This window comes from Rattus norvegicus, chromosome 1, assembly GCF_036323735.1.
Source record: "Rattus norvegicus strain BN/NHsdMcwi chromosome 1, GRCr8, whole genome shotgun sequence".
NCBI classification, from domain to species: domain Eukaryota; kingdom Metazoa; phylum Chordata; class Mammalia; order Rodentia; family Muridae; genus Rattus; species Rattus norvegicus.
The window spans coordinates 182,475,162-182,499,318 of record NC_086019.1 but is presented as its reverse complement, the minus strand read 5'-3'; the positions used below and the strand labels follow the sequence as shown (position 1 = coordinate 182,499,318).

Sequence of the window (24,157 nt, the reverse complement as noted above, 5' to 3'; positions counted from 1 at the left end):
AACATGAGACAAAACACTCATTTTACAAGAGGGAAAGACAAATTGTATGTACCAGAAAGTCAGTGTCCTGAGGTCTTTAAACAAGTACTGAAGACTGCCTGGTAATCTGAAATTTCTGTCAGAAATGGCCTGTCCTACAGCCAGTGCCAGGAACCTCTGACCTGGCCTGCACGTGGCCGAGAACAGACCTCAGCATGAGTGTTGAGCCTCACTCCTCAGCTCAGCGGGAGTGTCCCACTGAGGCAACGCAAACCAACTTTTTTTAAAAGCAAGCATTAGGCATAAAATTTTCCATAAAAAGGCTCTCACTGGGATGAGGTGGTTTTCCTTACCTTGTTTCTGAAGGGTTTTGCTTAAGCAGGAACTTCTTATTTGCCATTCCCATTTCAGCAACTCTAACATGATATAAAGACAAGGACAGTATGTTTGAGAAGGGAGGGAACAGGCTTACACATGACGGAAGGCACTGAGACACAAGGGCCTGTCTGCTAAAGGCCTATGCTAAGCACAGTGAAAACCAGCATCAAGAAAAAGGTTCTGGAGCTAGGGATGGCTCAGAGCCTGAGAGCACTGCTGCTCTCCCAGAGGACCTGGACTGCGTTGCTAGCAGCTTGCAATTGTCTGTAATTCCAGTTCCAGGGGCTCCAAATCCCTCTCTGGCTTCTATGGAAACCAAGTACACACATAATGAACAATCTACATGCTGGCAAAACATTCATCTACATAAAACAAGAAATCTTTAAGTTTGTAAATGATAGTTACTAAAATATACTTCCTCTTGAGTTTTAGCCCCAGGATATCTTTCAGATATCAGGGGGAATTTATTCAAATGGTGAAATAATTATTTAAAAATTAAGACCTATTGAAATTGTTTGACTATCTGTCATATGAAATGTTGATAATAATTTATAATTTATCAAATGATAAATTACTTTAATAAATTTCCATATCTAAAGGGGAATGTCTACCCAGTATGGTAGCAAACATCTTTAGTCCCAATTTAGGCTCTATCATATGTTGCAGGTAGCAAAGGCAACATGGTCTCTTTAAAGAGAAAGAGAGAAAGAGGGATTCCTATTAGCTCCACTGCATAAGAGCAAACTGTTATTTCTTTCTAGTTTTAAGCTTTACCTTATGCATATGGATATTTTGCCTAAACACATGTGAGTGTAGAATGTGTACACAGTATCTGTGGAGACCAGAAAAGGACATCTGAGAATAAAACCCGGTCCTTTGCAAAGGCAGCCAGTACTCTTACCCACTGAGCCATCTCTCCAGTCCCTGTTTACTTTGAAGAGTTAAATTTCTAAAAGTTAGTCATGAACAAAGTCCAGATATGCCTGAGAGAATTTGAGATAGGGCTCACTGGCTCGACTATCAGCTCCCAAGGACACTGGCCATCTGGAGCCACCCCCTCCCCTTCCTTCACTCCCTGAGGATGGGTCATCCCCCTGCTGCAGTGAGATGAGTTGCCGTGCCCACATTGCTGAGATGCTAGATTACACGTATGCTTTGTTGATGTAACTCCGTGCCAAAAGTAACTGTGCACCCTTTGTATTAGCCAATTATGTGTATCCACACGAAACCCCTGGTTTTCCCTATATAAGCTCCTGCCTAGAGAGGCTCGGGGCTTGACTCAATCTCCTGTGTGGGATACGTGTCAGCCCGAGATCTCGTAAATAAAACTGCCTCTTGCTGATTACATCAAGACCGGCACTCGTGTTTCCTGGGGGTACCCCAATCCGTGACTGGAGCGAGAGTCTCCCCAAATCTGGGGGTCTTTCAACTTCCTACTGGAACACAAACAGACCAGCAGATGACTAAAATTAACTAGCAGATAATAAAGTGACAAACAGAACTTACTTCATGAACTTCTTCCTGTCCAGGGACTTCTGTGTTGCCACTGAAAGCGCCACTCGTGGACTTCTCATCTTATCCTTCAATACAAAGGGAGCATCAGGCTGACTGGTAGCATTAGCACTGTGTCACAACATAAGACAATCCAGAGCCGGGCGGTGGCAGCAGACAGGGTTTCTCTATATAGGCTTGGATGTCCTGAAGCTGCCTATATTAACCAGGCTGCCCTTCAACTCTGCCTGCTCTCCTTCCTGATTCCTGGGATTAAGGGTGTGTGTGTGCCACCACAGCTAGGCACTTAGCTAATGTTTTTAGGTAACCCGATTTAAGCACTGTTAAAATTCTATTACTTATACTTTTGTATGTAGTTGCCAGCCAGCACTCTAGAAACTCAGTGTTCAAAATCAATTTGGAACCACTTTTCAGACTTCAAAAATGATAAAATCTGTATGAATGTGATAAGAAAACTCAATCGGGAGCAGCTGACAGTTTCCTATGAGCTACCAGAACAAAATATTCAAGGTCTCAGACCTCCAATCCAATCCCAACACAGTCCGGGATTCTTTCACTGTGGGGTTCCTGTGGAGCAGCCAACACAGCCAGTGGTGCTGGGAATCCTGGGGCCCATCTAGCTTCAGGCTGCTGCAAATGCCATGGAGCCCCATCACCCAAGCTCGGAGAAGCCTCTCCAGCAGAAAGTCGCACGGCACACATACCATCTGCCGGAGCAGCTTCTCTTTGCGGGCTTCTCGATCATGATGGAGGATTGACATTCTCTCAGCTGCATCCATTACGAAGAAGATGTCATGAATACCATACAGGGCAGCTCGCAACTAGGTGTGAAAGAGGAAACAAGTCTACACTCCAAAGATGAGACTAGAATTTAGTAATACAACATATACTGTGTGTACTTCTTTCATTTGGAATAAGAAGGTACAGAAGTTTTCATTGAAACCTTTTTTCCCTATTTAAACAAAAAGAGAAATACATTTGCAACCCTGGGCCTCCAGTTAGGAACTGACCAATTTCTCCAGTTAGGAACCCTTCAGGGCAGAAGCATCTACCTGAGCTAACACTCGTTCCTGAAGGGAAGCATCTTGGGCTGAGACGACACCTCTCTTCAGAGGGGCTTCTGACTGAAAACTTCGTATAAATTCCATGGTGTCCTAAAAAAAGGAGATACTTTTTAAAAGCCAGTTTTCTAGGAAGTTTCCTTTTACTCTCTCTCTAAAAAAATTACTAAGAACACAAAAAATACTACTGATGACATATCACCCTCACCATGTTTCCCTGCCTCCTCCTGCCCAGAATGGCAGAGGGACTGGAAACTATGCTCTTCAGGCTGGCTTCTGTATCCTCTCCATAAGGGAAGGCCACATGACTTGGTCAGGTGGTTCTGGATTAGCAGTCATTTGAACCCCCATCATTAACTCACATGTGGTGTCTGGGGACCTTAACGGCCCATCTGTGAGAACATTTGTATGTTACAATGAATACCAAATCTGAAGAATCTAAAATCTCTGGTATTGGTGAAAAGGCAGGCACTGACAATCCTTGACCATATTTAGAATTGTCCCTAGTGATGAATAGGGCCGAGAGGTAGCGCTCACTGCAATGTCCAGACACTAAGGACAGAGAAGAAAACAAGCGGGAGGGGTATGACAAGAAAGTACACAAACATGGACATTGACATAGCCAGTTCTATAGCTGCGACATACGGGGGACTTCCCCATCTATCAAAAAGCCGAGCCACACTATAGAGCAGAGGAATGCCATCTCGGCTGTGGGCGCTGGCATCACTGTACTGCTCAGGGTGGGACAGAGGCTCACTGTGAGAGTCTGGGGTGGGAGGGGCAGATAAATGGCAGCAGGAGCAAGCCAGTGATGAGTGAAATGGCCTATGTGGCTCTAACACTGCTCAGGCTAGGGTGGGGATCAGAGCCAGGATCTAGCACTCAAGAGCTCAAACAGTACTACTATGAGGTTGAGGCCGGCTTGGGCTAGAATGAGACCATGTCTCCAAAAATAAATACTTTGTGGAAGAAAACTGTGGCTCTGCCCACTCAGGAATGGATGATTAAGTCGTTTTCTTTCTTTTTAAAAAAGATTTACTTATTTATTTAATAATTCAGACACACCAGAAGAGGGCATCAGATTCCATTACAGAAGATTATGAGCCACCATGTGGTTGCTAGGAACTGAACTCAGGACCTCTGGAAGAGCAATCAGTGCTCTTAACCGCTGAGCCATCTCTCCAGCCCTTACTCATTTACACTAGTTCATCTTCTTGAGAGGCATCAAGTTGTCACCAGCAGAAGAAACAATAACCCTTATTCACAAAGGAGACACAACCACAGGTAGTTTATCATACAAAAAAGCTTTCTGTCCCCAGCTCCCCTCTGGGCAGGCCTACCAAAGTTGCCTTCATTGTGTGCAGATTCCTTAAGCCAGAGGCTGTGTGGTGAACTGCATAGGAGAGGGAGGGCAGAGGTGGAGGGAGGGCAGAGGTGGAGGGAGGGCAGAGGTGGAGGGAGCCCAGAGGTGGAGGGAGCCTAGGGGTGGAGGGAGCCCAGGGGTGGAGGGAGCCCAGGGGTGGAGGGAGCCCAGAGGTGGAGGGAGCCCAGAGGTGGAGGGAACCCAGGGGTGGAGGGAGCCCAGGGGTGGAGGGAGCTCTGAGGTGGAGGGAGCGCAGGGGTGGAGGGAGCCCAGAGGTGGAGGGAGCCCAGAGGTGGAGAGACTGGGGAAAAAACTAAGAAATGGTGCCCAGGGCCCCAGGATGCTCTTGGCCCTCAAACACCCAAGACCTCAGGGGGATCCCTGCCTCTATTATTCCTCACAGGGATGAGAGAGAAGTCTATTAACCCAGGACCCAAATTAATTAATTCAGACATCTCCATGAGCCTTTTGGCAGATGGTAGTCGCTTGCCTTGCTTTTCAAACAGGCTGATGTTCTGTACCCGGTCTGGGTATACCCTGCTCTGCCACGGCCTCTCTCTCGTAGTGGAGGCTTTCATTCCCCGCCTCAGACTTGCTCTCTATAACAGAACACGCAGAACTGGGAGAAAGCGTTTGAAATGGTAAAAACTGTTTTACCTTTGTGCTAACTGACCACATAAACTTAGGGCTTCTAATACTAGGATGTTCTTGATTTTCTTCAAAAAAGATTTATGAGCCTGAGTGTTTTGCCTGCAAGTACACCACATGTGTGCAGTGCCCATGATGTCCAGTAGGCAGTGTCAGAACCACTGGAACAGGAGTTAGTGGCAGTTGTGAACCACCATGTGGATGCTAGGAACTGAACTTCAGTCCTCTGGAAGAATAGCCAGTACTTTTAACTGATGAACCGCCTCTCCAGCTTCGCTCTTTAAAAAAATTTCCTGAACACACCAATGTCTTATGCTCTAAGATCAACACTTAACAAATGGGACCTCTTAAAAATTGCAAAGGACACTGTCATTAGGACAAAACAGCAACCAACAGACTGGAAAAAGACCTTTACCAATCCTACATCCCATAGAGGGCTAATATCCAATATATACAAAGAATTCAAGAAGTTAGACTGCAGGGAGCCAAATAACCCTATTAAAAATGGGGTACAGAGCTAAACAAAGAATTCTCAACTGAGGAATACCAAATGGCTGAGAAGCACCTAAAGAAATGTTCAACATCCTTAGTCATCAGGGAAATGCAAATCAAAAGGACTCTGAAATCCTACCTCACATCAGTCAGAATGGCTAAGATCAAAAACTCAGGTGACAGCAGATGCTGGTGAGGATGTGGAGAAAGAGAACACTGCTCCATTGTTGGTGGGATTATAAGCTGGTACAGCTACTCTGGAAATCAGTCTGGTAGTTCTTCAGAAAATTGGACATAGTACTACCTGAGGATACAGCTATACCACTCCTGGGCATATACCCAAAAGATGCTCCAACATACAACAAAGACACGTGCTCCACTATGTTCATAGCAGCCTTATGTATAATAGCCAGAAGCTGGAAACAACCTAGATGTCCTTCAACAGAGGAATGGATACAGAAAATGTGGTAAGTCTACACAATGGAGTACTACTCAGCTACTAAAAACAATGACTTCATAAAATTCTTAGAAAAATGGATAGAACTAGAAAATACCATCCTTAGTGAGGTAACTCAATCACAAAAGAACACACATGGTATGCACTCACTGATAAGTGGATATTAGCCCAAAAGCTCAGAATACCTGAGATACAATTCACAGACCACATGAAGTTCAAGAAGAAGGAAGACCAAAGAGTGGATGCTTCAGTCCTTCTTAGAAGGGGGAACAAAATACTCATGGGAGGAAATACAGAGACAAAGTGTGGAGCAGAGACTGAAGGAAAGACCACCTAAGACTGACCCACCTGGATATGGATCCATCCCATATACAGTCACCAAACCCAGACACTATTGCAGATGCCAAGAAGTGCTTGCTGTCAGGAGCCTGATATAACTGTCTCCTGAGAGGCTTAGCCAGAGACTGACAAATACAGAGGTGGATGCTCGTAGTCAACCATTGGACTGAGAACGGGGTCCCCAATGGAGGAGTTAGAGAAAGGACTGAAGGAGCTAAAGGGATTTGCAACCCATAGAAAGAACAACAATATCAACCAACCAGACCCCACAGAGCTCCCAGGGACTAAACCATCAACTAAAGAGTACACATGGAGGGACCCATATCAGAACCATGGCTCCAGTTGCATATGTAGCAGAGGATGACCCTGTCAGACATCAATGGGAGGAGAGGCCCTTGGTCCTGGGAAGGCTCCATGCCCCAGTGTAGGGAAATGCAAGGGTGAGGAGGGGGGAGTGGAAGGGGAAGCACCCTCATAGAAGCAGGGGGAGGGAGGATGGAATGGAGTTTTCCAGAGGGGATATCAGGAAAGGTGATAAATTTGAAATGTTATTAAATATCATATATATATATATGCATATATATATATATATATATATATAGAGAGAGAGAGAGAGAGGGAGTGTGTGTGTGTGTGTGTGTGTGTGTGTGTGTGTGTGTGTGTTGGAGAGACGGCTCAGCGGTTAAGAGCACTGACTGCTCTTCCCAGCAACCACATGTGGCTCACAATCACCTATAGTGGAATCTGATGCCCTCTTCTGGTATGTCTGAAGATAGCTATAGTGTACTCACATACATTAAATAAATAATTCTTTAAAAAAAGGGGGAGGGGGAAACAGGCATCCTACTCGGTGACTTATCTCTGAAAAAAAACAAAAAAAAAGAAAGAAACGTGGGGCCACTTGGGGGCAAATCAAGTTCTAGGACAGCCAGGGCTACACAGAGAAGCCCTGTCTCAAAACACTACCCCCCAAAAAGTGGTTTGGGGTGTTTTGCTTTTTAATTACATTTTAAAAAAAAGTATGTTCCTGCAGGAGTGTCTCCTCTCCTACTCTCACGTTCCTTCCTTTGTGGCCCAGTGACTCTCACTGGGCTGCATCAAGAGCACAGGTGACTTACTAGTGGCTGCGGCAGGAAGGAACTGTCTGTCTGTCTTCTGCCAACCATTAACTGTTTAAGTGGGCAGGGAGAGGCAGGGCCTACCAGCCATCACCTTCATGACGTGGACCTAATCTTAAGCACAATCAAGCAAATAATCATAACTCCAAGTTCAAGAGTGCGCCAGGGCCAGGTAGACAGCTCAGGAGGTAAGGGCACTCTGTGTACAGAGATGAACATGAGTTCAAAGTTGCAACACATGTAAAAAGCCAGGAGTGACTGCCTCAGCTTGTTGGCTGCTAGGTCACCTGCACACACGCACACACGCACACACGCACGCATGCACGCACGCACGCATAAACAAACAAATACATAAAGTGCAGCAGCCATGTTATGCCTGAAATGAACATTCCACACACAAGTATCTTGGGGGGAGGGGAATGGCAGTAATCTGGAAAACACATCTAAGTAATCAGACTTGTGAAATCAACTAAATTACAATAACTAAAATAATTTGATCTGAGTTCTGAGTTCAGCTGTCAGAAGACTGAAATGAAGTGAAAAAACAAGGAATTTCAGTAACCTTACTTTTACGGTTTGTCGAAGCTGCTTCAGTTTGTCTGTTTGCATAAGTTTACGAGTGAGAAACCCTTTTGCCACAGCAGTTATTTTATTAAATTTTGCTTGTATTTCTGGACTAAAAACCTAGAAAGAAATTAAAAACAATGCTTTAAGAATCCTAGCACCTGGGGTTGGGGATTTGGCTCAGTGGTAGAGCGCTTGCCTAGGAAGCGCAAGGTCCTGGGTTCAATCCCCAGCCCCGAAAAAAAAAGAAAAAAAAAAAAAAAAAAAAAGAATCCTAGCACCATACTTGTGACTTTTAATCTGTCACCGCCAGCTAACATTCTTTCCTAGACACTTGCTCATGGAGTTTCATCTATACCAAAAATAGTAAACTCATGTTCAGTATACAACCTAAAACGTAGCTCTTTAAAAAGATACACTGGTCTGATGAAATCCCGGTAGGTAAAATCCCCAGCCACCAGGCCCTAGGACCCACATGGTGGACAGCGAGAACTGACTCCCACAAGCTACCCTCTGTGCTTATGATGTGACATGCAAGCCCCCACCCCAATAAATAAACAATGAAAGAAAGCCTGACACAGATATCGAGGAACCCCACCTGAGACCATTTAGGTTGGGCCCGTCCAAAAGGCCTTGTTACTGAGAGTTTGGTCACGCCACTGGTCAGTGATCCCCTGAGGTAGAGCGGTACTTCACTTGCAGAGCCAAAGCTATATTGCAGGGCAGAACTTAGGAAGCCTAGAGGAACACAGTACAGACTAGTCCAGTGATCTGTGGCCTCAGACTGAATGTCACATCATCAGAGTATGCAAAGTGCTGTAATAAACATTTGTGACACTCAATGAATAACGGCCATCTCAGAAACTAAGCCAAATGCAGACATAAAATATCCATGGGCCGTCAGCGTCTGTGCCAGATGGAGCTTTTCAAGAAAACAGAATCTCAGGATAATTGAAGCTGTGAAAAGATCTGACTGCTGCCGGGGAATGAGAGGTAATTCCAAACCACTCAGGAGATACCAAGTGTTCTCACTTGAGCATGTCACCTGCTCCATGAATGGGCGGCCGGGCTCCGGGCCCAACTGCCTGCTCTTGTTATGGTGAGTCTCCTCGTGGACACCTGCTCTGTGAACTTAGATCCGATGTCATGCCATTTTTCACGGCTACTAAGCAGCAGGCAAACAGGGGTAGGATGGGCATTAAATTACTAGAAGGAAAATATAATTAAAATAGCTTACTGCACAATAACTTTCAAGAGGAAAACAATTCTTAAAAATCTACCGGAGTTGTTTGAAGTCTGAAGCGAGTCCACTTGGGACAGCATGGTTTCTAGGAAAGCCGGGTCGCTTCTTTTTCTCCACTCCAGCTCCAGCGCACTGTTCAAGCCAGAGACATCCGTTGTCACTGCCTTCTCTTTCAGCATCTTCTCCTGCTCTTCTATTTCCTGCAAATTGACCACGTATCATAGCATGCGCGATCCTTTAATGGTATCTGAAACAATCTCACTGCAGGCTTAGCCTGAAAGTGTGTGCAATGCAGAGTACATTACATTTATGTCAAGTTTCCCTCCCTCAAAAGTATGACAGCCTGTTCAGCCGATTTCACTTTTTAAAATGTTAGTGTTTTTTATTTTTAAGTTGAATTTAAAATGGAATGTGACTATAATAATCATAAAACAAATATCTTTATGATATTGTTCTTGAAAATGTATATCAGCATCTCTTTTTAAAATACCTTTAAAAAGTTATGGACTCTGAAATAAGGATTCAATAAGGTACCCTTTCACAAATTACTCAGAGGCTTTTAGCTTGTAAGGGCCCAAATGTTAGACTTCACATTCTGACAACAAAATATCATCTACACATCAAGCTCAATGACCACCTCGAAATAAGATACACAGAGGGAAGCTGTCAGTATAGGCACATGGCCCAGATCACACTCTGACTAACCTGACTGCTAGTCACCCTACCCTAGTATCCCCCTTACCTTTTGAAGTTGTTCCTGCTCCCTCTCCTGCTCAGCTATGAGGAGTGATAACTGCTGAACATGCTGTTCCTCTAGTCTCTTCCGCATTTCTTCAAAAGCTAACATCTTGCTTTTCAGTAGTTCCTGGCCTTCTGAAAAGAAACGTGTGCTTAAATTGAGAAAACTCATTGAAAGCCTAACAGTTCATTTTTCTGCCATCGAGTTGAGCTATGGTTCTGACCAGAGGGTACTCCTCACATACCACAAGCCAGACATAGCCAGTTCCCCAGGTAAACCATTGCCACTGGCCTCTCCACCTCCTTCATGCTACTTGGTAAGATCAACCTTCCCACTCATTCAGCAGACCTCCTGGAGCCAATACACACAGCTCAAGAGTCTCTAAAGTCTGACTCGCTTTAAGATGCGCGCCTCAGGGCTAGAGAGCAGAGGTTAGGAACACGTGCTGCTTTGGCAGAGGACTTGGATTTGGTTCTCAGCACCCACATCAGGTGGCCGACAACCACCTATAATTCCAGTCCCAGGGAACTGGATGCGCTATAACCTTCTCAGGAACTATACGAATGTGGTGCACATAAACTCATGCAGATATACATACATACAAATAAATATTGAGACATGGTTCTCAACACATTACACCAGGATTTACTTTTGACTGTCCTTCTCCCAGATCTCTGCTTTTCTTTTGCTTGGGTATGTTACAGAACATCTGTGGGTTTTAAGAAAAAGTGATTTTGATGGTTATCGACCTTTCTTAATTTGAGACTTTAAAACTCCAGATTTTAGTTACAAATAAAAAGTCATGATTATACAAGCTAATTTAATAGAAAGTAGAGAAATTTTCAAAATGTTGAAATACCAAGCATTACACATGTGTAGTATATCTCTTTTTTTTTTTTAAAGACAAAATCTTACCATGTAAGTTCTTGGCTGGCTTGGAACTTGCTATGTAGACCAGGCTGGCCTCGAACTCAGAGATCTGAGTTCTGGAATTAAAGATATGTCCCACCATGCTTGTCTGTAATCACTGATTTAGTGAGCATTATATGTTAATATCTTACTAGTATAGTCTTCCTGTTCTTTGTTCTTAAACATCTTTTATTCTCAACAACAAGTTGCAAGTGTTCAAATGCATTTTTATACGGAAGGGAAGTAAAACATCTAAAACATCTTTGAACTACAGCCTCTCAGTTCAACAGTGCCATTGAGTAAGTGTCCATTTGACTAACAAAGAACTCTCTAAGTGAAGAGGCACAGGGAGCTATGGGCAGCTGCAACTGCACTGTGCCACCACCTCCTTACTCACTCTCACAGCGAGCGACCCAGCATGCATGACGAGCCACATCCTGTACATTCACTCAAACACTACCATCTGGCTTGGCTTCATGTTCTTTGACATTCACTTCACCCACGCATGGGTCTGTACTTGGAAGATGCAAGGTGATTCCACAGGTACCAACTGGTTATGGCTTTTTTTGGGGGGTGGGGTGGGGGGTATAATTTTGTTTTGGAACAGGGTCTCACTATGTAGCCTTAGCAGGCTAAGTAGACCAGGGTTGGTTTCACTTGCCTCTCCCTCGCAAGTGCTGGGATTGAATGACTATGTTACCTCACCTACCTACTGAGTAGTTTTATTAAGGTTCTTATAAAGGTAATTTTTATTTGCTTGCTTGCTTGTTTTGAGACAGGGTTCTCTCTGTAGCCCTGGCTGTTCTAGAACTTGCTCTGTAGACCAAGCTGCCTTTGAACTCAAGAGAGCTACATGTCTCTGCCTCCCAAGTGTTGGGATTAAAAGCGTGCTCTACCACTGCCTAGCTTATTTTTTGTTTGTTTGTTGATAAAGGAGATTTTAAGTATTCTGTACTAAACTTATTTTTGTCCTAAATCGAAGAGCTTAATTTACTCAATTTATATCTTCCACATAATTACAAACTATGACAACAAAATCAACAACAGAGACAGACAGACATGTAGTAATGAGAGGACGTAAGACAGAAGCATGAAGCTGAGTTCACCAATAAGAAGCTATTCCAGTCACCACCAGAGCCTCATTTATGGCACTCTAAAGGGTCCGATGGAAAAGCTATACCAAAGGAACAAGTACGTGAAAAGGTGCCCAGCAGAAACAACAGAAACCATGGTCCAGAGAAGACCTCAGTAACACACTAGATTAAAAGCATGCTTCATGTGAGAAGCCTCCGTGAAATCAGCACTATTTTCTACAGAGTGGCCTATGAAAGCCTCATCACTCGATTTAAGAAATCTTAACAGGCTGGAGAGATGACTGAGTGGTTTAGAGCACTGACTGCCCTTCCAGAGGTCCTGAGTTTAATTCCCAGCAACCACATGGTCAGTCACAACCATCTGAAATGGGATCCGATGCCCCCTTCTGGTGTGTCTGAAGAAGCTACACTCACATATATAAAATAAATAAATCTCTGAAGATAAAAAAAAGAAAAAGAAATCCTAAAGGGTGGGCGGTTGTATGGGCATACACTTTTAATCCCAGCATTAGGGATCAAGAGGCAAATGGATCTCTGTGACTTCAAAGGCAGCCTGCTCTACAGAGTGAGTTTCAAGACAGCCAGGACTACACAGAGAAACCCTGTCTGGAAAAAACAAAATCAAAACCCTAACAAAGGGCAGTAAGCATATGCAATGCTTCTAGTACAATCAGTAAAATTAAGTGCCCTGACACACAGAGGACAATTATTTCACAATCACTTCTAAGTTTTCTTACCTTTAGGGCTAGTTTCTAGCATCTTATTCTTGTTACCATAGACAGATCCCTTAGGGTATCTTCTTTCTGGCGGACGTTCCCTTTCCTGCTCAGCTGATCCAGCTGTCAGAATATGCGGACAATTTTCTTTTTGTAAACTATCAACATCTAAATCAAGTCTCCGCTTAACTTTTTCAAAACTGTTATCTACAAACTGTTCATTTCCGCGGGGCACTGGAGGTGTGTCCATCTGCTGTCTAGAATTCTGGGTTTGCATAAGTAAGGGAGATGGGCGTTTCACATCGTAAGATTTATTCAGTTCCATCTGTACATTGCAGGAGTTTTTTGCTAGCACACTGGCTGCCTTGAGTCCACATGCATCTTCCAAGGTTTGACTTGACACACACTGACTGGTGGGTTGCAGTTCATGCAACTTGGGCACAGCTATACAAGTACCATCTACTTTCTGCATTCCCCTGCCATCAGGTATGAAGGGACCTTCCATAGCAAACTGCTCAACAGTGACATTATTGCCTAATTGATTTCCTAAAGCCTGATGCACCTGACTTGGCTTACCCATAACCATCTCTCTTATGGTATCTGACATGACTTTGGTAGCAGAAACCTTGCTTGAACCAACCCCTGTCAAATCAGTTGGTGGCTTTGGCACAATTTCAGATTCATTTGTTTCAGCAGCAGCTGGAGCGATTCTATCTACTGCCTCTTCTTTTCCCTTTGGGCTTAGCTCACAGGCATTTACTGGGTTGTTTATAAGGATCTGACATGCTGATGATGACCGGGAATGCCTTCGATGCATTGTAGGACTCATACTTGGCTCTGGACTAGGTAATTTGGCATATGGACCTATAAGACTTTTAACTTTATTTTCAGTAACAAAGGTAGGAATAACTTTAAAATCTGACTCGGCATCTGGAACAGTGGGAGGACCAGTTCCTACAGGTAGGTCTGTTTTTAAAAAGCTAGCTAAAACGGAGGTGCCCAGGCTGCTTGCTTGAGAGGCACCTTGGAGGAGTACATTGGACTTATTAAGGCTTGGTTTGTCAGGGATGGCAGAGCCACAGTGCCGGCCTACGGGCATGGGTGGAGCCTTCTCCTTTACACAGTCACTGGCCTTAGCAGCATCGTTTTCTTTGTCTGAATGAGTTTCATGAACACTTTTCTTTAAACTACTTCTCAGACTCCAGCTAGATTGCTCTCTTTCCACATATTCCTTTGACCTCTTCATTAGATTCTGAAGGCTTATTATGTAGGGATCTGGAGTGACTTCAGCCAAACATGATGGCTCCTGTTCTTCCTTTGCTAAGAGGGGATCGTCAGAAATGACAGTCTCTTGTGAGCTTGCTGAAGAAAGCCTTGGAGCAGCTCCATTTTCTGCCCACCTGCTTCCTGGACTCTCACACTGCTTCAGAGAACCAAACACCTCTGAGTCTTTAGGCAGACCCATCCTCTCAGGGCTTTGTTGGTCCTCATTATTCACTGGCAGTAGTCCAGTTGTCTTTCCCAGCTTTCCTGAAGTACAGTGTTCAGTGGGGCTCAGCAAGTCACTTGGAACTGTCACAGGGACACTCAAGCCTGTGACTTCTGAATTAGAGGCAATGGTTTCTGTCGCCCACTGATCAAAATCACTGGCATTTGGCGCTTTTCTAACCTGAAACAACACATTTAAAAATTAGTATTTCTTCATTATAAAAAAAACAAACACAGTCTTTGGGGTTTTGTTGCTGTAGTTGTTTGTTTTGTTAAGACAAGCTCTCTATGAACACCAGATTAGCCTTGAACTCAGAGATCCCCCTGCCTCTGGCTCCCAAGCACTGGGATTAAAAGTGTTCCCCACCTGGAGCCTATGATTTCACTATTCTCTAAAATAAAGTAGAAAGGGAAGATTTAGTTCTGACATTTGAGAGCACAAAGTATCTTCCATGACTGTCACCTGGGTCCTCAGCAGACCCAAACAGGATTGCTTTAAGTTCAAGACCAGCCTGGACTAAAGACAAAAGACAAATAAAATACACTCAAAGATCAATTTCTATATCCTTAACTGCATGGAGATCAAACCACCAAGAAGAAATGTATGGGTTATCCTAGCCTATTTACTCAAGGGGAAAAGAAAACTATTCTGAGATAAATTTGAATGCACACACATATACACAATTCATCCAAGTTCAGTTTAATCCTGGGATAGAAACAATGTCTTTAACTTCCTTCTGGCTATATGCTCTTACTACCAGCAACTACTCCTAAGACAAGTCATCACCCAACAATGACGTGTGCAATAAATGCCAAGTAAGCAAGTGTTTTACACAGTTACTTAGAAAACAAAGACAACCTGTTTAAGACATCAGTAAGACTCCTGCCTTCCATATGCTTATTTAAGAACCTCTTGAGAACTCCCTATGAGGGGCTGTGGAGATGGCTCATCAGTTAAGACACTTGCTGCTCTTACAAGGGCACCAAGCTTCATTCTCCCAGCACATGCAATGCAGTGCACGATTTCTTAACATCAGTTCTTAAAGACCTAATGCTCTCTTCTGACCTGCCCAGGCACCAGACACACACACGATGCACAGACATACATACAAGCAAAGTATAAAATTGAGACCTTTTTAAAGTTTTAGCTGGGTGTAGTAGACACACCTTTAATTCCAGAACTCCAGGCAGAGGCAGCAGTTAGAATTCTATAAATTCAAGGGCAACCAAGGCTACCCCGACTCAAAAACAAATCAAAACAAACAAACAAAAATCTTTGAAGAGCTATAGCTCCCTGAGACGACCACCTTGTCTCTACTTTGCAGAGGATCTTTCTGTGAACCCTCTGTGTCTACCAACTGGAAAAAGAAAATGTGCTGACTTAAAAACAATCCTCCCCATAAGACGGGGCATTTCTGGAGTAAACAATAGTTCTTCCTGTGGTTTATGTTACTAAAAATTAGAAAATTTCAACTTAGAACTCAGCTTACAAAGCCAACTTTAATCAGAGCAGTGAGAGTCAGTTAAGACAGCAAGCTGTATGTTTTCAGACAAGTAGGTCAGCAGCTGACACAGTAGGGTGAGAATACCTGTGTGCCTCAGAGACCGAGCAGGAAAAAGTGAGAGCTCATTACATCCTGAATACAAAACATCTGGAGGGGTTGTTTTCATAGGCTTTTGCTTTGTTTTGTTTTGTTTTGCTAGACTATATGGCACTTGAGTTTCACCATATAAGTCCCAAGGCACATAATGGTCTCCAGGTACTGTGCCATAAACAATACAAGTGTACTTGGTGACAACCTCTGGATGAAAATAAGCCAAAAGGAGTGCATACTCCTAGGGTCCATGGACATGCTCCCAGGCTTAAGCGATCTAGATCATTCTGCTGTAGAATCTTACATATTCACATCTTTAATACTCAATAGCTATGTTTGTAGTACACAAGTAAAATGTGCCTTCGGTTAGACAAACTAAATTTAAAAACTTAAGTCTATAACTGAGTCAAAGATATCATAGAGGAAAGAGGCCCTCTAAATATCTGTAGTCCATGAAATCCCTGTCTATATAAGGAATTCTTATAGCTGAATTATGTATGCTTTCCTAAACAGAAAGTTCTGAGACTCAAGAGTAATTTCATTAGTAGACTCTGCTAATAGCAATTTGATCCTCTCCATGGACTAGATCCAGAACACTGCCATTTTTGTTGTAGTAACCAGTAAGTCAATAAACTACGGTGTATTAACCAATATAGACATTAGTTAAAATGTGCAAATTAAAATCTACACCCACACTACATAAGACCCTACAGGTAAATGAAGGCAGCAGTTACTACAAATACCCTAAGGCTTACTACCCATAGCCACACAGCAGGAGTCACACAGGCAAACTACAAGCCCTTCAAATTACAAAAAAGCACAAGTGTTATGCATGGCAGAAATTATTTTTCCCACTTAAACCATTGGTGTTTCTTTTTAGTATGAAATGACCCAAACCATAAACAAACTGTTTACACAAATCTGAATTAATTTAAATAAAATGATTACAAAAGGTATAGATATAGTTGTTTAAATGATTTCAGTTTCAATCTGGAGACCTATGTAGTCCAGCCTCTTTGTTTAATCTAGATGGCATTTTTCAACACCTAAAAACAAAATTTTCATACATGTATACACACATACATACATACATACACACATTTGAAGGCAGTTATTTACTTTAGCAGAGAATAAGAAGACGGTAACACAGTACCACCCATCCCTCACCACTCAGTCCACTCTAAGGTGACATCTTTGGACACATCCTAAAGGATGTAGAGAAGTGACATGTAGTGATGAGGGTAGAAGCTGGAGGCTGGGATGAGGCTCACATCAGAAACTGAGTCTGATTAGTTCAGGGGTTAACTACAATGGACAATTCTATCATCTCTGACACTGAGAATTCAGTTTGTAGTCACGAGGCAGACAATAAGCAATTATATCCAGTGTATAGTGCTACTGTCTAAGGACCCTCTCTGATTCAAGTACTGGGCAGTACTAGCAAACAAATGGATTCTCTCCAACAAATTATACTCAAACACATCATAACAATAAGCACACGTAGCCAGCTTTTCTGCAAAGCTGTTATCAGTGTTTACTTCTGATATCATCATTTCAATCTAGAAGAGTTTAGTTTGATGACACACCTGAACATTTTCAAGAATTTCCTGGACACGCGTCAGTAAGGCTTTCTTCCTATTGGCCTGCTTTCTTGTTTGCACATCAAGTGCTTTCTGCTTTTCCTGTTGAATTTTCTCTCTCTTCTCAATGGTAAGCTGCAAGACACCATAAACACGCAATTCAATGGTAAAAGAATAAAATTGGCCAGTTTTTAATCAGAACAACCAAAACCGTGTATGAAGAATCTGAGCAGTGTCTGGGGTTCGAGGACTCCATGTGAGTGAGTGTCATGCAGAAGTAACCTATTATGAAGATTCCAGGAGCTATCACACATGACCATTGCATATCACTGAATCTAGCTCACTGCCAACTGCATCAAGGTCATGTCTCAAATACTAAATGGCAGACAAAAGGACTTCAGGAGCTGCTGCTACTGAAGTTTTTACCTGATAGTGGTTAACGTGAGCCTCACCCCAGTCTCCAGCTTCTATCTTTATCACTACACGTCACTTCTCTACATCCTTTAGGATGTGTCCAAAGATGTCACCTTAGAGTGAACTGAGTGGTGGGGGATGGGTGGTACTGTGTTACCTTCCAAACACTGCTACAACATTCATTACAATGTGCTGGCAGAAAACGTGGACCTTTTAATGCTTACACAACAAAAATAAATTTAAGAGTTCTCTAACTTTCTGGTTTAAAATATAGTCACACTTAAAAAATAACATCAAATTGAGTATGATGATAAATGTATCTTCTCTACTGTCCTCTATTCTCTTACCCCTTGCCAGAACAATACCACTCTCTTTTAAAAACTGTAAATGGTGAACATGTGTATACCCCGAGTGCCACCTATGACCCAGGCACGAGCCTAAGCATCTTACATTATCCGTGTAATTCCTGAAAAGCAATCTAAGCATTATCGACACTCACTGTCTGCATTCCATTCTAACAGTTAACGAAACAGACCACAAGCTCTGCACAGCAGGACAACGGCAAACTGACTGAAAGCCAGGCCGAGGTTCCACACTCCCAGCTGCCTCTGAAATCTCACTGTGTGATGTGAGGCAGGGCAGGGCAGCCTTCCATGCTCGTACTATAGAGCTACCTTATTCACTTGCATGGGTACATGAAATGTGTACAATGGACATAGCTAAAGTCCATTATTAATGGACACTTGGGTTGGTAATTCATCTCTTTTACTATTATATTTTCTTTTTTGTTTTCCAGACAGGGTTTCTCTGTGTAACAGCCCTGGCTGTCCTGGAACTCACTTTGTAAACCAGGCTGGCCTCAAACTCACAGAGATCTGCCTCCCAAGTGCTAAAATTAAAGGCAGCACACCCACTAATCATTTGCTACTTTAAGTGATGATGCTATAACTTACACACATTTATTTGAACACATTTGTAAGCTATTCTTCCTGAATAGAATTGCTGAGTCAAGAGTTACAAACACTTAAATTTTGATGAACACTACCAAACAGCTTGCCAAAAAATAAACAGACCTTCTTGATAAAAGTACATTAAACATTCATTTTCCTCACAACATGAAAACACAAAGTCCTAGGAGACCGTTGCAAATCTAGTAGGCAAAAAAATGCTAACTCGTTTCTATTGTATTTCTAATTATGAAAAACATCAGGCATCTCATCAGTTGCTTATAAATCTTCCATTTGATCTTAAGTGAGCTGTATTAGTTGTTCACTAGATTTTAAAAGTTATTTTAAAACAAACAAGGGAGCTGGAAAAATGACTCCAGTTTCAAGTATAGTGCTCTCCAGAGGACCAAAGCTTAGTTCAAAGCTCCTCTGTGGTCTGTTACTCCAGTTCCAGGGGGTCTGAAGCACTCGTGTAGCCTCTTCCAGCACCTATACCCATGTGTACACATGATTAAGAATGGAAGAAATATTTCATAAATAATTACTAAGTTTACCAGTGGAGAAAGTACAGCCACCCCATGGAAACGGATGAGTGAGACACTTTCTGCCTGGGCGGGCAGGAAGCTGTCTGTGGACAGTGATGCTTCCTGAGCTCGGGCAAGCGCTTTCTCGCAGAACTTCTCATATTCCTCCATGTTCCCACCACACACTAGGAGAAAGAAAACTGCTCTTAGTAGTGTGCTGACAAAACACAAGTTATTACCCAAGAGTACTGGAATATTTAAACACTTTCAAGAATTTTCTGTCTGCATCTGAAGGCTTTGTTTTAATGCTGTGGATACCAGCTGACTTAGGCAGACGTGAAAACAGAAAATCTCCCAGTTCTGGAGATCTTCTTAATTAGCTTTATTTTATAGTCGAAAGCCTGAAAGGTCACTAAGCAACTTCAAACAACCAGCCCAGCAATTTCATAATTTCTAGAAAACTTTGGGATTATGAAAATTCCAGGTAACCAGAAAGATTAGCCAGCCTAAGCCTTCTTTTTAGCATGTGCTAAGTATTTACTGATTGCCTGTTTTGCATAACATTGTACAGCCCTTGCTCCTGTAAGACAAGGGAAAATAGCAAAAGGAACATTATCATAATCATAGCAAGCCAGGGGCCCAGTTAACTGTGGGAAGAGAGCGTCCAGTACAGTAACATCCCTTAAATATTCAAGGCAAGTAACTAGTTAACAAGACTGAAGAGGGAAATTAAGCCCACGATGTGGGTGAGCTGTACAGACATGAAATAAGACATGGTGGCCTGACATGGTGGCCTGCTGGGCCTCTAAGACAGTTATACAATCCATAAATTCAAATTTCAAGGGAAAGCCAAAGTACAGATAGAAATGAAGAAAGAGCCCTCAGTGCTGAGCCACAGAACTTCTCTCTGTTCTGTGGCTTATATTTGTTCAATTTGTGCACAGTAAGATCCAACTTCAAAAAATAACTGGTTCTGGGGGTTGGGGATTTAGCTCAGCGGTAGAGCACTTGACTAGCAAGCACAAGGCCCTGGGTTCGGTCCCCAGCTCCGGAAAAAAAAAAAAAATTAAAAAAGGGCTGGAGAGATGGCTCAGCGGTTAAGAGCACTGACTGCTCTTCCAGAGGTCCTGAGTTCAATTCCCAGCAACCACATGGTGGCTCACAGCCATCTGTAATTGGATCCGATGCCCTCTTCTGATGTGTCTGAAGATAGCTACAGAGTACTCATGTAACTAAAATAAATAAATCTTTAAAAAAATAAATAAATAAATAACTGGTTCTCTCCAGAGCTGAGATCGTTTTGAAGCTGACATTCACTTTTTAAACACAAGACTAAGAAGCAACAAAACACTTTCTGGCACAACTGTAACAACTCACATCACAGTATCTTAACCAAAATTGCCAAAAGATGAGAAGAAAAATCTCAATAAATCCATTTCTGCTACTTTTTAAAAATACATCTTGGGGTTGGGGGTTTAGCTCAGTGGTAGAGCGCTTGCCTAGCAAGCACAAGGCCCTGGGTTCGGTCCCCAGCTCCGAAAACAAAAAGAAAAGAAAGAAAAAAAATACATCTTTTGTATTTACTATTAAAAATGATGTTATATAATTTCTGTGCTTGTGCACAAAAAAGAAAGAAACTCAAAAGTCTGGGAGAGAAAAGGCCATAAACTGCCTTCATTAGTTCTACTTTTCTTCTAACAGCATCGTAGAGAAAGGTCTCATTGTTGCAGGAAATTATCCGCTTCACTTGAGCGGGCCACGCATACCGCTAGACACTGCAAAGTCCACAACAGAGGTAACGCACAGCACGACAATGAACTGGACATTGAAACTCCGGTGCTCATGTGAGACTGGAGAAAGCTCCAGATGGTCTAGAGCATGACTGGATCTTCCTAGCCTTAAGTTTCAGCTTACATGTCCTGTCCTCAAAGAGGCGCTCTCTAATCACCCCATCCTAATTCCCCCGCCTGCATCACTATCATACCCCTCTGACATTTCCCAGTTTCCACAGTACTTACCACTATCTGAAATGGCCTCCTGTACTGCCGTGAGTTTTGTGTGTCTTCTCCCACCGAAGCGTAAGCTCCATAGAACAGGTCCTTCTCAGTCTTGCTCACTGAGTCCCATGGCACAGAATGGTGTCAGCACACAGCAGGCGCCTAATACAATTACTGAATAAATTAATTAGGGCAAACAGATCAAGCAATGCAAAGCAAGACTAGCAGAATGAAGAGAATTCCGAGACTGGCAACTTGGAGAACAGCTCTATTCCCAAAGAACCAGGGACCTCTCAGTTGCAAAAGTAGTCATTAAAGAGAGTCCGGATTCTACGATTGTGCAAGAGGGCACTACGTTTCTCACACCAAGTTTATTTTAAGGGAGCCTTGATGACAAGGTGATCCCAACTACAAACCTACTGCCCCATACTTTAGCATCAGGCATTACTGGTCCATGGTCCACTTACATTCATACCAGCCTCAGCAGGTCCAAGCATGCCTTTTCCACTCCATTTAAAGCTAATTACAAGTGACCTTTGTCCAGAGAGCCTCTTGGCAAACCCTATAGCCTCATGGCTCCCGTCTGCTCATTCATAACCAGTACTCAGAAACAAGACTGAAAGGAAACGCCAAGGTAACACAGCTTCCAAGCTGGCTGCTTACAAGTTTCAACAAATACATAAACTTCCTATAGTCTGTAAAGGGGGAAAGATGTTATTTAGGAACATACTAGCTGTACATCCATGGTGGGCTAATATATCCCTGTGCCCCACCGTCTATAAAGTGGGGCTCTGTCTCAACGAGATTTATGAGAAAACAACACGCTAAAGCACAGACGGCAATCAGCATTATTCTATGTAGGACAAGTAGAAAGGAAGTGGGAGCTGCTTTCCAAATGGAGGATATAATGGTGTTTCCATCACCTGCGTGTGAACTTTTGGAGAAAAGAGACAATGTTTGGTTCTTCCTGAGACTCAAATGCGACTTGAAAACATGAGAAAGGGGACAAGGGCTTTGTCATCCAAATCCATCTCTTAGGGTAGGAAATAGCAAAGGGTGGGAACCACCTAACTGAATCAAGGGTGCTTGAGAGAACTAGCGCCATTATCCTCCTGCCGATGTCCCAGAGTGGCAAACGTGGAGTAAACAGTGCTCCTAGGGCCTTTGGTTGTGGTAACCAGTATTTAGAAATGGCCAGTGCACACCCTGGGGTACGCCTCCATCTCTCTCCGCACCAAGCTGAAGCTCCATGCCCTGTGCCTACTCTTCAGCGCAGGATGCTTCACTGGGCGGAGCCAGCATCCAAGCATCCCCTCGAAGTCCTCCCCGCCGCAACTCCACACTGCCCCCTCCACACACACCCCACCCTCAACTCAACTCCCACATCCCCATTCCCGGTGCCTTCAAGGGCTCGTGACCAAGAGAAGCCAAGCCCGACCCAGAACGCCGGCCTTCCGTCCCGCGAGACACCAATGCCGCCTCCCCGGGTCTCAGTTCAGACTGGACCCGTAGAAAGACGAACCCAGTCCTCTAGCACACACCTGACACCCACCGCCCGATCAGCTTCTCTGCCCGTGGACCAGCCTCCTTAATAAGCAAAGGCCTCAGTCGGTTCAGTCAGAGCGCATCTGGGTTCGCCGCCTTCTCCTCCTTCTCCTCCCCGCCATATTACGGGTCCCTCAGGCGGCAACGCGGGATCCTGGCAACCGCTGTCGCCGCCACCAGCTCAACTCCACCCCTCAGGGCCGGTACTTCCGGTGACTGTTTGGCGGGCAGTTGAAGCGGTTGGGCCTCCATAGACTACAGTCCCCAAAGTGCACTGCAGCACATTAGCAATTGCTTACATGTTCTTTACGCAACCGAGATGCACGCTGGGAAGAGTAGTCTTCACTGCAAACTAAGGGCTTTGACTATAAATTACAATAGAAATTCTCCTTAGGGCCTAAAGCTACCAAAGTGTTCGTTGAAGTAGTCCGGTATTTTTGTCTGTCTGTCTGTCTGTCTGTCTGTCTGTCTGTCTGTCTGTCTGTCTAGAGATAGTCTCTTCCTGTTTTGTTTGGTCGATGGAAAATGTACAATATTCACCAATGTTTTCTTTATAAATGAAAAATGTTGCTAAACCTGAGGGGCCAACTCAAAGCTTTAATATATTTGCACTCATTTGAAGATCAGCTGAAGGGACTGTCCAGAGGAAATGGTAACAGGTTCAAGATGACAGAAAAAAAATCCACAAATATTTTTGTTAGTTCTTATCTAAATTACTTACTGACACCATTTCCATCTATAACCGAGCTTTACCTTCCTCCAAGTGCTTATTTTTGTATATGTATAGTAGGAGTTTTAAAGAGTCTACCAAGAGTGGTTGTGAGGCATAACTGAGAAAACTCTATAGTACCTGGTACAAAAATCTCTAATAGGAGGAATGTGTGGTCTGGGGAAATGCTCAGGCACTAAAGTGTTCGACACACAAACGTGAAGACCTGGGGCTGGGGATTTAGCTCAGTGGTAGAGCGCTTACCTAGGAAGCGCAAGGCCCTGGGTTCGGTCCCCAGCTCCGAAAAAAAGAACCAAAAAAAAAAAAAAACAAAAACAAAAAACAAAAAAAACAAACGTGAAGACCTGAGCTCAGAGCCTGAACACTCCCTTTAAAAGGCTGTGGGGTCATGGCTAGAAATTATAATTGTCAGGCCTGGGGAAGTCGAAACAGGAACTCACTGGAGATCGCAGACCAGCCATTCTAGCCAATCAGTGAGATCCAGTTTCAATGAGAGACCCTGCCTCAAAAACTAGGGTGGAAATTGACTGAGAAAGCACCAAACATCTATCTCTGGTCTCCCTATACATATGTACATGTATACACATGTATCTCTATACATAGCTACGCTCATGCCAAAAAAAAATGGGCAACGGAAGACCTGTGGAATGATGGAAATCAAGAGAGGTCTGTCCCATTAACACTGTGCCAGTGAAATAGACACTGAGATGCAGAGAGAATGAGCT

At 43.4% G+C, this 24,157-nt stretch overlaps 1 protein-coding gene across 15 annotated transcripts in view; it reads right to left on the bottom strand.

The window, feature by feature from the left end:
- Ccp110 (centriolar coiled-coil protein 110) overlaps nucleotides 1-23,748 on the bottom strand; it is a 28,665-nt gene extending 4,917 nt beyond the window's left edge. For 3 of the 15 annotated variants that reach the window (XM_039082821.2, XM_063267559.1, XM_063267568.1), the window contains exons 1-13: nucleotides 22,699-23,748; nucleotides 21,179-21,319; nucleotides 19,191-19,345; nucleotides 17,282-17,410; nucleotides 12,634-14,281; nucleotides 9,897-10,024; nucleotides 9,192-9,354; nucleotides 8,510-8,649; nucleotides 7,915-8,031; nucleotides 2,922-3,023; nucleotides 2,574-2,690; nucleotides 1,864-1,937; nucleotides 333-395 (exon numbers count right to left, since the gene is read on the bottom strand). In XM_039082821.2, coding sequence (XP_038938749.1) covers nucleotides 333-395; nucleotides 1,864-1,937; nucleotides 2,574-2,690; nucleotides 2,922-3,023; nucleotides 7,915-8,031; nucleotides 8,510-8,649; nucleotides 9,192-9,354; nucleotides 9,897-10,024; nucleotides 12,634-14,281; nucleotides 17,282-17,410; nucleotides 19,191-19,331 — 2,822 coding nt within the window. In that variant the 5' untranslated portion in view covers nucleotides 19,332-19,345; nucleotides 21,179-21,319; nucleotides 22,699-23,748. Of the gene's footprint in view, nucleotides 1-332; nucleotides 396-1,863; nucleotides 1,938-2,573; nucleotides 2,691-2,921; nucleotides 3,024-7,914; nucleotides 8,032-8,509; nucleotides 8,650-9,191; nucleotides 9,355-9,896; nucleotides 10,028-12,633; nucleotides 14,282-17,281; nucleotides 17,411-19,190; nucleotides 19,346-21,178; nucleotides 21,332-22,080; nucleotides 22,549-22,698 lie in introns of those variants that run through there. The other 12 variants (XM_039082809.2, XM_063267558.1, XM_039082822.2 and 9 more) reach the window with 9 other exon arrangements.
- Nucleotides 23,749-24,157: the final 409 nt, after the last annotated feature.